At 55.2% G+C, this 14,632-nt stretch overlaps 6 protein-coding genes across 6 annotated transcripts; 3 read left to right on the forward strand and 3 right to left on the reverse strand.

Moving 5' to 3' along the window:
• Positions 1-345: 345 nt before the first annotated feature.
• On the reverse strand, positions 346-1,349 carry KRP23_1079 (uncharacterized protein; the record flags this gene model as incomplete). The annotated part of the gene is made up of 5 exons (XM_067881077.1): positions 346-662; positions 731-825; positions 899-987; positions 1,044-1,049; positions 1,131-1,349. 5 exons carry the CDS (start codon positions 1,347-1,349, stop codon positions 346-348), a joined length of 726 nt encoding a protein of 241 aa, XP_067751647.1.
• A 167-nt stretch (positions 1,350-1,516) lies between these two features.
• Positions 1,517-6,354, forward strand: KRP23_1080 (Phosphatidylinositol 3-kinase 2; the record flags this gene model as incomplete). Its single annotated transcript, XM_067881089.1, has 5 exons — positions 1,517-1,660; positions 2,021-2,026; positions 2,095-5,793; positions 5,862-5,930; positions 6,001-6,354. The coding sequence occupies 5 exons, from the start codon at positions 1,517-1,519 to the stop codon at positions 6,352-6,354; spliced, it is 4,272 nt and encodes a 1,423-aa protein (XP_067751648.1).
• Positions 6,355-7,454: 1,100 nt separating this feature from the next.
• Positions 7,455-8,420, reverse strand: KRP23_1081 (uncharacterized protein; the record flags this gene model as incomplete). The annotated part of the gene is made up of 1 exon (XM_067881100.1): positions 7,455-8,420. The coding sequence occupies one exon, from the start codon at positions 8,418-8,420 to the stop codon at positions 7,455-7,457; it is 966 nt and encodes a 321-aa protein (XP_067751649.1).
• A 564-nt stretch (positions 8,421-8,984) lies between these two features.
• Positions 8,985-11,547, forward strand: KRP23_1082 (SEC14 cytosolic factor; the record flags this gene model as incomplete). The annotated part of the gene is made up of 7 exons (XM_067881112.1): positions 8,985-9,392; positions 9,460-9,620; positions 9,694-9,763; positions 9,837-10,137; positions 10,209-10,452; positions 10,538-11,324; positions 11,395-11,547. The coding sequence occupies 7 exons, from the start codon at positions 8,985-8,987 to the stop codon at positions 11,545-11,547; spliced, it is 2,124 nt and encodes a 707-aa protein (XP_067751650.1).
• A 241-nt stretch (positions 11,548-11,788) lies between these two features.
• On the forward strand, positions 11,789-13,336 carry KRP23_1083 (L-threonine ammonia-lyase; the record flags this gene model as incomplete). Its single annotated transcript, XM_067881123.1, has 4 exons — positions 11,789-11,882; positions 11,954-12,369; positions 12,447-12,629; positions 12,698-13,336. 4 exons carry the CDS (start codon positions 11,789-11,791, stop codon positions 13,334-13,336), a joined length of 1,332 nt encoding a protein of 443 aa, XP_067751651.1.
• A 99-nt stretch (positions 13,337-13,435) lies between these two features.
• KRP23_1084 (U5 small nuclear ribonucleoprotein 40 kDa protein) lies at positions 13,436-14,521 on the reverse strand (the record flags this gene model as incomplete). The annotated part of the gene is made up of 1 exon (XM_067881134.1): positions 13,436-14,521. The coding sequence occupies one exon, from the start codon at positions 14,519-14,521 to the stop codon at positions 13,436-13,438; it is 1,086 nt and encodes a 361-aa protein (XP_067751652.1).
• Positions 14,522-14,632: the final 111 nt, after the last annotated feature.

Genomic DNA, 14,632 nt, shown 5'->3' on the forward strand with positions numbered 1-14,632 from the left:
GGCTGGGGCCTCCTTTCTTTCACGAGGCGATCAGTCGGCAACACATTGCGCGGGAGGAAGCGCGCGAAAGACGCATTAACAGAAACCCTGCTTGACCACCCATCCGGCGAAATCTATGGAGTTGAGTATGCCCGCAACGGGCGGGAGGGCTTACCCGCCCGCCAGGAGTGACAACGGATCGTTGAGTGGAGAGGAGGCAGATGTCGCCCCGCCTACTGAGCGGATACAGCCCCCAGACCGCGAAGCTGGAGGTATAGGGCAAAAACCAACGCCATTCGTCGAAATGCGGCCGAGTCGCTTTCTGCCAACGTTGCTTTATTTGCGATGGGGCCAGCTGGGAGCGTGCTATTGTGGCGAGGAAACCTGCAGTTGGAACGGTCCAGATCCCGCGTTGCAACGGCCGCCTGCTGATCGCGCTGCGCCTGCAGGAACCTCCACGCTGGCGCTGTTGCCTCTGACGAGCTGTACCGTGACGAGGAACAGATCTTGACGCAGCATGGAGAAGGCCACGACCTCGCAGCCGTCGCTCGCCTCAATGTCCTCAAGGGTGAAATCATCTACGGCCTCACTGAAGTGGATTTGCAGCCGGCGAGTTTTGCTGCCAGCAGTAGAAGAGCCCTTGCTGTCGTCGAGACGAATGACAACTCGAGGACAGGCATCGCCTACGCCACGCACGACGAGCAGCGTTAGGACAGAATGCACGATGCAGGGCATTGCAGCGATTTGGCACCTTGCAGGAGTGCGCGAACCTTCATGCGGTCGACGGAGTTGGTCGATCCAAAGCCGGCCACGTCGACGGGGCGCATGCCATCGCATTGCACGTTCCTACAGCAGGATACCACGGTGCTAGTTGGCAACGCCGAACTGTACAATTCACAGCGCAAGGAAAGCGACGTACTTGTCAGCGCCGTGACGCAGCAAGACTCGAACGATTTGGTGCCGCCCGAAGAAGCTGGCGACATACAAAGCCGTCCGTTGATTGTTGCCCTGCATAGCACCCCAGTAAGCCATTGCCCTGTTCATTTCTCTTGCACGGCACTTACGAAAATCTATCCTGCCAGCAAAGGAGCACCACAAACACGAGCAGATGTGAGTCCAAGTTCGTTCAATCTCACGCGAAGCGCACCCACCTTAGTGAACACAGCCGCGGGGTTTTCAGCTACGAAGCGCTGCACTTGATCTACGCAGTTGTCGCGGATAGCGCGGTAGAAGCCATCGCGGCCAGATGGTGCGACTGCAGCAGCTTCAGGTCGCTGCCTAGCATCCTCATTGTGGCCGTACGTTTGGCTCCACCACAGCGCGTTGCGCCGACACAGCGGCGGACAGCGAGCGCTCGACGCCGAGGCCATGCACGCGACGCTTCGACAAAAGTGTATATAAAATGTCACTACGCCCCATTTTAGTGACGTATTCGGTGCGCCACACAATCACTGCCACGCAGCTGGCGGCCATGTTTGCAGCTGGATCGTGCGCCTTCAGATTCGAGCAATCCTGTGCACACCATCGACGGCGAGCCATGGGCATCACCGCTGAGAGATTGATCGTCCCGATCGCGCACGAAAAATCCCTACGAGATGAAAGGTACGCGCAAAGCTTCACTATGCAATATCGGCAGGTTTACGAAAGTGAACCCACGTTTCCTTTCAAGCTCGAAGCACCGGTATGAAGAGTGACACGCCAGGGTTCCCCCGTCATTTTCGATGCTCGTTTTAGCGTCGATATCCATTGTCGCAGGTTCTGTCTCCGATTTAAGCCACAGGGTAGGTGTTTTGGTAATAATTAGCATAAAGGGATAGGTTGCGGGAAGGAAGGCGGGCGAGGGGAAGAAGGAAATTTGACGCCAAGGCCAACAACCGGCCCAGCCACACAGCGCGGAAGAGAGCCCCCGTCTGGAGGAGCTCACCTACAGAGCTCAGTCTTGTGTCTGAGGAGGACACGGCGTGCACCTGCCTGCTTCTCGGCGCTTCCTCCGACCCACAGACGCCCAACGCAAAGCCGCTTGGGATTATCGGCGTAAAAGACCACAGTACGTCAAGAAGTTGCTATTAACCGTTAGGTATGCAGCAATACTAACTTCTTTTTCGGTGTGAGTAGATGTTCAGTCTGAACCCGCGGCAGTCGATGCAGTCGGTGCTGAACGGGGGCGGCAGCTCCGCCAGCTCCATGCGCAGCAGCACGGCGTCGTCCTTCATCTCGGCCGCGTACAACAGCTACGAGAGCGGCGCGAGCTTCCGCAACGTGGACGTGTCGCTCGTGCCCTCGTTCGAGGCGCTGAACCCGTACGCCAAGGTCGGCCGCAGCATGATGGGCGACGACAAGCGCTGGCAGCCCGTGCCGGACCTGTACCACTCGAAGGAGTCGCTGTACTTCCGCTCGGCGGTTGGTAAAGTGCTGAAAATCGCCCACGAAGAGATCTCTCCGGCAGAGCTCGAGGTGCGAGCCAATACACCCGAGTTTAAGGTGGAGGAGGGCGACTGGATTGCCCACAACTCCAACCAGAAGAACCAGTTCGCTCTGATCACGCCGCTCAAGACGGTGGCGAGGATTCCGGCCAACTTGATCATTTCGGACGAACCCATCTCGTTGACGCAGCACTTGAGCAACCACATGGGAGGCTATCTCCGCAAGAAAGGAGAGAAGAACAAGGCGTTCAAGAAGCGGTACATGGAGCTCAATGGCAGCGTGTTGGCGTACTTCAAGAAGAAGCCGGAAAAGAACGGCATTCCGCTGAGTCGTGACGAGAAGAAGACGCTGGAGCGTGGGCGCATTGATTTGGACAGAGTGTCCTCGTTGCAGCCGATGGAGTCCAAATCGGAGCCGTACGGCATTCTTTTGGTTACTACTGCGCGGACGTGGGCGATTTGTGCGGATTCGGAACCCGAGTACCAGCGGTGGTTGAAGGGACTTTGTGACGTGGTGAAGTTTAGCGCAGTTCACGTCACGTACAAACGCATGTTCCAGTTGCAGGAAGTGAGTGCGAAGGCCATTACCGATGTGCGAATGGTTGTTACGACAGGTGACACGGTTGGACAGATTGTGGAGCACATTTTTAATTGCTACGAGCAGGCTCTGGATGCTGCGCCGTTGAGGCCCTACAACCCCGCAGAGTACCGATTGAAAATTACAGGATACCGTGACTACATGATTGACCGATTCCGTGTGCTGAACGAGTACGTTCACGTGCGTGAGTGTTTGCTGACAAAGAAGACGATTCGGTTAACGGTGATCCACGAGTCAGTGATCCAAGAAACGGCTATGATGAATCTGACCATCGGCAGGGACCTTCCCGTTAGCACTGGGTCGATGAACAATATCGTGAACCAATTTGCCGATATGTTTGATGGTGAACGATCGACTTCGTTGCAGATGACGACGCTGGGTGATGAATGGGAACGACAATCAGTGGACCGCAATCCGTCGTTGCCTTCCGGGATTGTTCAGCAGCCGTTTGCTATCCGTATTCGCCGTGTCTTGAACATTCCCCGTACTACGTGCGTGAGGAAGAGATCAAGTGAAGAAGCCGTTGTGAGCCGGATCCCGCTGACAAGCTCCAGTGTGATCGTTCGCATTGAGCTGTTCGATGGTGGCCAACTGCTCGAAAATGCCGTGATCGACACCAGTGATGTTCGATTAAAGGCGCAACGGAACGATTTACTCTACGCTGAGTGGGAAGATTCCTTGTGGCACAAGTTTAATATTGACATTTGCAACGTGACGCGCACCATGCGCGTCCAGCTGACGGTTCTGGGGGTGAAGAAGGTTGTTGGTAATTCAGCCGCGAATATGGATGCTACTGAGGAGAAAATGCTGGTAACAGGTGTGAACGCATTTGACGTGGATGATACGCTCACGCAGGGCCAGCAGTATGTACACATGTACAACAACTTGCACTCCTGCGTCCAGGGACCAGTGCCTCATGTGACGCTTCCTAATGAGCCCATGATCCAGGTTGAGTTGTCCAAGTTTGATTCACCGATCAAGTTCGACTGGAGCGACGACGATGAATCAGTAGCAAGTGATCGTTCTCATCGACGCAGCATTATTACGAGCAGTCGATCCGTGATGCTTCGCAAGGAAGGTTGGCTTCAGAAAGTGGGCAACTTCTCTTCATTGACACGTTGGCGCCGTCGTTGGTTTGTTGTAGACCAGAGCACTTGCACACTTAGTTACGCTGACGATGAGACTGCTCCTCGTAAGCTGATTACTCTGCGTAACTGCTCGGTGACCACTGCAGACGACATGAACCAAAAGTTTACGACAGCTCCTGTGAATAAGGGCACACGCAAGCTTCGCCAGACTTGGTGTTTCAAAGTACGACCGATGGGTTCATCTCGTGATTACATTATTTCAGCTGAAACAAAGCAAGACCGTGAAGAATGGATGCTAGCAATTTCGACGGTTGCGAAGGGCGACTCTAGCTTCAACGATTTTGGTAGCAGCAATGGAAGCTTCGAGGAATCAAGCGCCAGCCTTTCGATCCCTGCGGAAAGCCCTCGTGCAGAGGAGAGTAACGATCAACTCGATGGCAGAAACATTTTGGAGAGTGTTGCTCAAGATCGACGTGATTCAACTTCTCGTTGTAGTGGGCACAGCTCTACTCAGCGTGAATCCGAGCTGAACGAGCTGCGCAAGCTTATTTTGTTGGACCCGCTGTATCGATTCAGCCCGTACCAGAAGGAGCAGCTGTGGATGCACCGTGAAGAATTCATCGATATCCCCGCAGCCCTTCCGCGGATCCTCTCCTGCGTTCACTGGGATGATCGAGATGAGTGTGAAGAGGCTTTGAAGCTGCTTCCTCGCTGGTCTGTACCTGACCACCAAGCGGCTTACATCGAGTTCTTGAATGGAGAATTTGCGCACGAAGGCGTGCGTTCGTTCGCGGTGCAGAAGCTAAGCCAGATGGCCGATACGACTTTCAGCTACTTTCTGCCTCAGCTTGTACAGGCAATCAAGTTTGAGAACCACCATGTTTCCCCATTGGCCATGATGCTGATCGAGCGAGCCATCAAGAATCCAAACCAGATCGGTTTCGACCTTTTCTGGAGCATGAAGGTGGAGGCGCACAACGACCAGTACCGCGAGCGGTACGGCACGATCTTGAACGCGTACTTGGACGTGTGTAGCTCGAAAATGCGTGCGATTCTGAAGTTGCAGGACAAGCTTTTCTCGGAGGGAGGGATGCTGGAGCGCATTTGCCAGAGTGTAAAGGCGAAGAAAAAAGACGGCGCGGCAGAAATGAAGCGCGCGATGCAGCAGGGTTTGGAGGCATTAAACGAGCTTCTGCCGGGCTCGTTCCAGTTGCCTCTTGATCCGCGTATTGAAGTGGGAAAGATCATCGTGAGCAAGTGCCGCGTGATGGATTCGGCGAAGAAGCCGCTGTGGTTGGTGTTTGAGAATGCTGAGGAAGGCGGTGATCCGGTGACGGTGATGTTCAAGGCCGGCGATGACGTACGGCAAGATTGTTTGACGCTGCAGTTGATCCGTTTGATGGATGAAATGTGGCGTGATGAGGGTCTGGATCTGGCAATGGAGCCATACAAGTGTGTGGCTACATCTCCGATGACGGGTATCCTTCAGATGGTGCCGAACTCTGTCACGACTGCTGAGGTGCACAGGCGTGATGGTATGATGGGCACGTTTAAGGATCCCAGTTTCTCCGACTGGATTCGTGCCAACAACCCTGACGGTAGAAGTCACAAGGCTGCCGTCGACCTTTTCGGTCGCTCTTCCGCTGGTTACTGTGTGGCAACGTGTGTCCTTGGTATCGGCGATCGCCATAACGACAACATCATGGTACGTGTGTACTGAGTGTGATGGCACTGTTCCTTCGTGCATTTTGCCAACTATATTGTGTTGTTTAGATTGCGTCGTCAGGTCGCTACTTCCACATCGACTTTGGTCACTTCCTTGGTCACCTCAAGTACTACAAGGTAAAATGTTGCGCTTGCAACTTAGTCAGCTTGTTTTCGTTCTAACTTGTGATTGTTGTATCTGCTGTAGTTGGGAATTCGTCGTGAGCGGACACCTTTTGTGTTCACAAACGAAATGGCGTATGTGCTGGGCGGAGTGGAAGGAAAGGACTTCGGGAAGTTTGTCGACACAGCCTGCACGGCGTACTGCGTGCTGCGAAGGCACATGCATCTTCTTGTGTCTCTACTGCTGTTGATGGTGCCAGCGGATATGCCGGAACTGACAGGGCGTGATGACATCAACCACATCGTGACGACGCTGGCGCCTGAGGTGTCAGATGAACGCGCCCGCGAATCGTTTGAGCAGACAATCCACTTCTGTCTGGACAGTCGGTTCAAGCGTTTTGATAACTACTTGCACAACATTGCCCACGCGTTTGGATAATCGGGAAGCGTGCCAATCCGGGTGCAATAAGACCTGGGGCTGGCAGACGCGTGCAGATTGAAGAAATAAGTAATCGCAGCCATAGGTGAGTGAGTACCAGCGCGACATTGCAGTCGGTGGCAGTCGTCCTCCGGTGTGTGCAGGTCGCTTCTGGACAAGAATAAAGAAAGCAACAGTGCTAAGGCTGCAGAAGTTCGTGGTTTTTGCTACCAGGTTGGTGGGTTCGACGTAGCACAGTGTATTGATAATATCCAAGCGTGTGCCTTCGTTCGTTGCCCTTCTTCCAACCAACGTAGATCGTGCACATGTATGTTCATGTACAGCCCTTGATCAGTGCTCTGACGTTTTCCGCTTCTTGTTCACAGGAGTCAGCTGTGTCATTGCTCAGGGCCCTGACCACGTGCTTTCGAAGTGAAGATGCAGTCGGTGTGACCGGGTTTGAGCTTCTGCGCAGCAGCGCAACAACGGGAGCAAGCCCTGACTGCTGCACGCAAGAGCGACTCGTTGAACAGTTCCTGCACAGCATTGAGCCACGAACCATTGATTCCCAATACAATCGCACAAATGTCGCCAGGGATCTCTCTACCGCACAACTGCTTCATGCGAGGATCATGAGTCTCGAGCCACGAACCATCGAGTTGGGCCAGATACAGCTTCATGAGGTCTGCATTCGCTTATTCAAATCGTCTTTGTTGATTTCGTCGATGAAAGCTCGTCGCAAGGTGGAGTTCTCCTTGACTCTCGTCGTGACCACGCCTCCACAGCGTTTTTGCATCTGGCTAAACTGTGCTATTGGTAAGGAAACATCAATGACCAGACAACGATGGACTACGACGCATGCATCACGACTGGAAGCGATTGATGAAGTCCAACACGACATGTGTACCCGTAAAGTCGGGAGACGCTACAAATCTGTACCCGTATCGAAGTTCAAGCAAAGCGTCTGGAAAATGGTAAATATATTGGCGATTTGAAACCTCACGTCAAGTAGAATTATGTCCTTGGGATAATCCTGGCTCTTGGTATCGCTGGCACTGAAGCACGTTCAAGTTCGCTCTCCTCTTCCTACGTCGAAAGAGTTACGTCCATCTTCGTTGCGCTTACATCTCCTCCATCAGAGCGTTCAACACCACCTGCACGTTGCCGTTGCACTGCTCCAGACGGTCAATGACAATAGCAGCCTCGACACCAGGGAAAATGTCGCGCACCATCGACAGCTCAGCCGACCACTTGAGCTCCTCCTCCGTTACAACGGGGGCGGCAGGCTCCACGACGACGGGGGCCTCCTCCACCTCTGCGGGGATCTCCACAGCGACAGGAGTCTGCTCCGTCACCTGCTCCCACTCGCTGTCGCTGGTAGCAACAACGGGGACCTCAGCAGGCTCCTCGAAGGCCTCAACCACAGCTTCAGCTTGCTGCTGCACCTCCGGGGCGGGGGCGACCTCCGTCTGGGCCGCGGGCGTCTTCATGTTCTTGATCTCGTGCACGACTTCCTTAGCGAACTCGCTGATACCCTCAGCAGCGCACTTGATGCCCTCCGTGGTCTCCTTCATGAGCTGGTCGAATGGGATCTCCTGGATGCGCTGGTGGGCGGCGCTGAGTGACTCGCGAGCGTCGTTGGCCACGGTCTTGAGTGCTTCGTTGGTCTGGTTCAGGCCCGTCTGCGCCGTCTGCTGCGCCTTCTCGGCCCACTGCTCGTGCTTGACCTTCTCCATGGCCACGTTGAGCGTCTCCACGAGTTTCTCGATGGCCTTGAGGATCGGGTCGGCCACGTTCTCCTGGAAGGCCACGTGCGAACGGCTCACGGCCACGAAGCGCAGCGACTTGGCGCCGTCCACGCCCGACAGGAACACGCGGCAGGCCTCCTCGAACTCGGCCTGCGACGTCACGTTCAGGCAGTCGCTCTCGGCGTCCGTGTACTGCACCACGAAGCTGCCGGGCGCGAGGCCGAACGTCTCGGCGAAGAGCGCAGAGAGCGCCTCCAGAGAGAACGAGGCGAGGTCCACACGCAGGCGGTGCAGCTCGCCCTTGTGGCTGATCTTGAGTGCGGTCTGCGAGGCGTCCATGGCTTGACTTGGATGTTGTGTGCGTTGAAGGGTGTTCTCTGCAGCGACAGTTGGGAAATGAAGGCGAAGATGAGGAACGGAGAACATGGCGTCTGTTTGTGGAAGGAAGCCAGCCAATCACAGTCTGGCAAAGCGAGGGGGCGGACTAGTCTCACAAACGCATATGAGTGTACAACTTTATAGCGCCAGCACTCATATTTGGTCAAATTTGACTCTGAAATATAATGAACTGTCTTTTTCCAATATTATTCACGTTTCCGACACTCCCAACTTCCTGGAGGTCAACATCACTCACTCCTCACCAGCCTTGCCAAGACTGCCTGCCGTGTAAAGCTACGCATGCTTTGTGCAAATGCAATGCAAGTACGCCGGCGCTGGATATTGCCGCTGATGGGGGAGAGTATCTCCCGTTGGACTCAAGCAGCTGTCACATCGGAATATGATTGTACACAGTTTATCCCCTACATTAGGTTCGTCCCTCAACTCCAACCTCCCACATTTTGCCCAATCGCGCCTCCGAATCGTTCAATTGCAGTTGTCACGTGGAGACACGGGGATCCTGCTATGGCCTCCGCGCCGACGTCCACCACGTCCTCTGGCGGCAACGTGTCTCCGCGCCTGAGCCACATGAGCTCCTCGTCGGGCACCTTCTCCTCGCAGTCGTTGCAGGGCTTCCGCACCGTGTCGCTTCCCGGTCTCTTCCCGGGCACGCACCTAGGCATTCTGGCCTCGGGGCAGTTGGACAAACGCCGCGACGGCGCCGTGCGAGGCGGCTGGGCCAAGCGCCTCTTCATCCTGTCCACGCGCAGCCTGCACTACTATCGCAAGGTGGAGGAGGCCGAGCTCTTCGGCAAGGAGCGCGGTCAGGTGCTGCTGTCCGACATCAGCTACGCCAAGGTTGTGATGCCCGAGGACGCCCCCACGGGCACCGTGGAGCCTGGCCATTCGTCCTACTTTGTGGCTGTGCTGTCGGTACGAGCGTTGATCTGGGGGTTGCAATGTGGTGTAGTGCTAAGACTGTTTTTTTTGTCTTTTTCAGAAACGGAAGACACTGCTGATGTTTCTGCGTGCCGATTCGTTCGAGTATGCGAGCAGCTGGGTCAGCATCGTTAATAACGCTGTACATACGGCCACGAGTGTTGACTTTGTGCCGCGGTGGACGGTGGAGACCATGCAGACCTTCATTTCGGCTGCGTCCGGGTAGGTTATTGGAGTTGTACGGTGAAAATTACTTTTTGGTGGATTAATGAAGGCGTTGGTTGTGGTTTTGCAGCAACTTTGAAGAAATAGAGGCAACAGCGACTGAATCACCGACGGAAATGGCTCTCAAGTCGACCGTGACGGTATGTTTTTGGGAGGCGTAGAGGATGTGAAAGATATCTACAACTGACAGTGAGTGTGTGTGAATGATTTTAGCGTCCAACGCCCACGGTGCTTGTTGTTAGCATGGTGTCCGGGCCTCTTAGCGGGCCGAGCACAACGGAAAGATTAGTCAAGCGCAACGTAGAGCTCAGCACGGAGCTTTTGGTGGGTGCTTTCGAACAAAAGGACACGTGCGTTATTGTGCTGAGCGACGGTGAAGAGCTTCATATACCGCAGCGGCTGCTGGGTAATGATGTTAACAGCCTACTTTCAAATTCCAAGCAGATTGAGCTGACGACACCAGCGCGTTGTCAGCCTCTGCGACCACACATCGTGTCGATGTCGAAGGTTTTCGGTGCGTACAATGCTCATGACGAGTGGGCGTGACATCAATCGTCGCTAACATTTTGTTTTGCTCGAGTGCAGTTTCCTTCCGATGTGTACGAGCTCCTCCTGTACCAGTCACACGACGAGACTCAGGACCTCAGCCAGTTATATCGTCGCTTCCTTCTACCTTTACGGTAGCCTTCCCAGGGACGCTGGGCGGCCTGTTCTTGATAAGCTGCATGGTTTCGTTCTACTGCGCTACGCCGTTTGAAGGCCTTATGCAGATTACTATTGTACTCGGTTTAATCCTTTCCGTCTCACAGATCACGCAGTTCGTCATGTGGTAGGCACTTTTGTTCTAATTGCTGATACTTTAATACCGCCAGGACTGACAAGCAGCGTTCGTGTTGTCCGTGTTCGTATCACAGCTTATCTGGATCACAAGGACAAAAGCGTTTGAGCCCCGTCATGTCACCAATCGGAGGATCGAAGAAAGCAGTGGCAGCAGTGGGCAATGACCTTCTTTTCCATCTTGTGGTTGACAAAATCCAAGTGATCGAGGCGGATCAGGATCAGGAACCGGCACTGACGGAGACGACATCTCCTGTTTCGGATGCACACACTGACGATATTTCAGAGGCCGCACCTACTGAAACCCAAGCAATTAGTGGAGGACCAATTGCCTTTTCACCACGATTCGTTGCTGGTGAAAAGGGTGACGTGGAGAAGGGCCGAGCACGCTACCTGAATACGCTAGAGTGGCGAAAGGAGAACGACATCGACAATATTTTGGTGTCGCCGCACCCTAATTTTGAGATCATCAAGAAGTACTACCCGCAGTACTTCCACGGCAAGACACGCGAAGGCCTGCCCGTATACTACGAGCGACCAGGCAAGATCGACCTTCCGGCACTCAAGCGCGAGGGACTCGCAATCGACGACCTGCTGCGTCACTATATGTACATTACGGAGTACCTATGGAGAGTGGTGGAGCCCAACGACTCGGGCCGCTCGATCACGGTGCTGGATGTAACGGGTATCGGTATGTACGACCTGGGCGGAGAAGTGCTGGACTTCATTAAGCGCGCTTCCGCGTTTACCGGTGCGCACTACCCCGAGCGCAGTGCGCACATTTTCATCATCAACATCCCCGGCTGGTTCAACATGATCTGGCGCATGGTGAAGCCACTGATCGACCCCGTCACTCGTGAAAAGGTGCGTTCACCGTTGTTTGCTTGGAATCCCGGCGCAAGTATTGATTCAACGTGTATGTTTGCAATCGCAGGTCCACATGCTGAAGGGCAGCGCCATTTTGAAAGAGCTGGAGACGTTAATCGACTCGGAGAACATCCCGTCAGACTTTGGTGGCGAGGGCGCAGCGCTAGGCGACTCCGAGGAAGAGCACGCACTAGCAGCACACGTGAAGAAGTACTTGTGAGTGAACACCATGAACTAATACAAAAATCGACCCAGCACTTGGAATGCAACGAGTGCAACTCAAAAAGTCAACGCTCGCTCCATTCATTCAGTTCATTCAGGAGGCGAGTCATCCAGCTGACGTTAGTTCAAGGATGGGGCGAAAACAAATTGCTGATAGGATGCCATCTTGGATCAGCTGATTAGACACTGCCGCGTCCCCCAGCCAGTAACGTACGTGCTGCTTCATTCTTGCATCCGCCATGTCGCTGACGAAGCTGCTTCTCCGTCGCGCCGCCCTCCGCTCTCGCTCGTCGCTGGCGCTGGGGACTCGTGCCTTCTCCGACTCTGCCGATGGTACGTGACCGCTCGTCTGAGATGGCTACACTTTACATCATCCATGTTGAACTAATGTGTCAATGCTACAGAGTCGATCACCTTCGAGGATGTGAGTACTGCGTCCTACCGCATCCGCGACGGCATCCAGCAGACGCTGTGCGAGTACTCGCCGCTGCTGTCGCAGCGCATGGGCTACGACCTGTACCTGAAGAAGGACCACCGCCAGATGACGGGCAGCTTCAAGGAGCGCGGCGCCCGCAACGCGCTGCTGCAGCTGACGGAAGAGGAGAAGAGGAACGGAGTCGTGGCGGCCTCGGCTGGCAATCACGCTCAGGCGCTGGCGTACCATGGTCAGCTGTTGGGCATCCCAGTAACGTGTGTCATGCCCAAGGTCGCGCCGCTGACCAAGATCGCGCGCTGCAGAGAACTCGGTGCGCGTGTTGTGCTGCACGGTGAGCACATTCTTGAGGCGCGTGACAAGGCTGAAGAGTTTGTGCGTGACGAGGTACGGACGAGATGGCTGTGACGAGAATTAGCAAGTTGTGGGGAAGGCTCATGTGTGTTTTGCTCCTTCTGCTACAGAACATGGTGTACATTAACGGATTCGACCGTCCCGAGATCATTGCGGGCGCTGGTACTATGGGTATTGAGATCCTGAACCAGGTGCCGAACGTCGATGCCATCATTGTGCCCGTGGGCGGTGGCGGCCTCATTGCAGGCGTCGCACTTGCTGTCAAGACTCTTGCTCCTAACGTCCAAGTAATTGTACGTTACCGTGACGAACAGCATTTTGCTAGCGTGGGTGAGTATGTTCTGACGACTTTCTTGTTCAGGGTGTGGAGCCGGAGTACTGCTCGAGTTTTACGAAGGCGCTGGAGGCTGGGAAGCCCGTACACATGCCGACGCAGCCCACCCTCGCCGATGGTTTGGCTGTGCCTTGCGTTGGTGATAACGCTTTCGAGATCGCTCGCCGCTACGTCGACAAGGTGGTGACTGTGTCGGAGCGTTCGATTGCCCTTAGTGTGCTGCGTCTCGTCGAAATGGAGAAGGTCGTAGTGGAGGGTGGAGGTGCTTCTTCACTGGCCGCTCTGATCGACAACAAGCTGCCGGAGCTCAAGGGCAAGCGCGTTGTGCTCCCCCTTACGGGCGGTAACATTGACACCCCTGTCCTAGGCCGCGTCATTGACCGTGGTTTGGCTGCCGACGGACGTCTTGTTCGTTTCGTGGCAACCGTGAGTGACCGTCCGGGTGGTATCGCCCAGCTGACCTGCTTCCTGCGCGACTTCGGTGTGAGTGTGAAGGACATCTACCACGAGCGCGCCTGGGTGCACGCCAGCATTTCGCACGTGGCGGTGAAGTGCGTTGTCGAGACGCAGTCGAGCGAGCACGCCCTTGAGCTCAAGCAGCGCCTCGAGGAGAACGGCTACCCCCTCATCTGGGAGAGCTTCGCAGCCCCGGCAGTCGACTTGTAAGGCCGACGATAGAACTAAACTTTGGCGCACCATCTAAGTAGAATAAGGATGATTTGTTTATCGCTTTCCCATTCCTGCGTTGCGGACAACCTTCAGTTTCTACATTTCCGCCAGCTCTCCTAGGTAAATGTTCTTGTCACTGCTGCATGAGCCCACAATGGGTTCTGTAGGGTGGAAGGCCGCCTCGTTCACGCTTCCTGTGTGTCCTGGCAGATGGTAGCGCAGGTTCCCCGTCTCGGCGTCCCAGACGTACACGTAGCGGTCTGCTGAGCCGCTCGCTACGAAGCGCATGTCGGACGACCAGCCGCAACGGATCAGCGTGCGGTCGAAGTTGTGCTTGGCGCCCATGAACGTCGTCTTGAGCCTGTCTCCTTTGACGAACGGCCGGACATCCCACTTCCTCACCGTCGAGTCCATGGCATTGGACAGCAAGTAGTTGCCATCGGGACTGAGACTCACACCCGTCACAATGTCCGCGTGGCCCTGCAGCACCGAGCTCACTTGGTCCTTGCGGAGGTCCCACATCTTAATATCGCCATCCAGCCCACCGGCAATCACGTGCGAGTTGTCTCCGGAGAAACACACGGCCGTGACCTGGAAGTTGTTCTCGAAAGACTTGACGGCGCGCTTGTGGCGCACGTCCCAGAGTTTGGTGGTACAGTCGTCACTGCCGCTCACAATGAGCGTGGGGCCGCTCGTCACGGGACAGCAGCTGTTGACCACCGACGTGTGGCCTGCGAATTTCTTGACTCGGCCGCCGCTCTGGACATCCCATAGGCCCAGCATCTTATCGGCCGAGGCAGACACCACCTGCGCGCTGTCATAGGTCCACTGCACCTCCAGCACCGCGTTCTTGTGGCCCCTCAGCACGTTGTAGTTGCGGCACTCCCCGTACACGTCCCAAAGGAGAATGCTGCGATCAAACGAGGACGACGCCAGGTGCTGTCCCGACGGACTGAACTTTAAAGAGTACACGGCGGCGCTGTGACCCGAGAGCAGCATGGTGGGAGCCATAAGCCCCGACGTCCGATCGCCCACGCGCTTGGGCGCCACCACCACCGGGTCCACCGCCACGATTTCCGTCACACGCGAGCGCTTGGCCAGCTGTGTCTCCCCAGCGGGCGTCAGCGCCGTCGACGCGGCCGCATCCTCTTCCTCCTCACTGAGACGCCGCTTGCCCGCCATGAACGAATTAAGCCAATTTTGTTGTTTTGTTTAGTTTGGCGAAACTTTTGTTTCACCAAGGGTTACATTTATAACATTTAGTTTTAATTTAAAAAAGGTCACTAACATTGT

This window comes from Phytophthora ramorum, assembly GCF_020800215.1.
Source record: "Phytophthora ramorum isolate Pr-102 chromosome Unknown Phyram_PR-102_s0001, whole genome shotgun sequence".
Classification (NCBI taxonomy): domain Eukaryota; phylum Oomycota; class Peronosporomycetes; order Peronosporales; family Peronosporaceae; genus Phytophthora; species Phytophthora ramorum.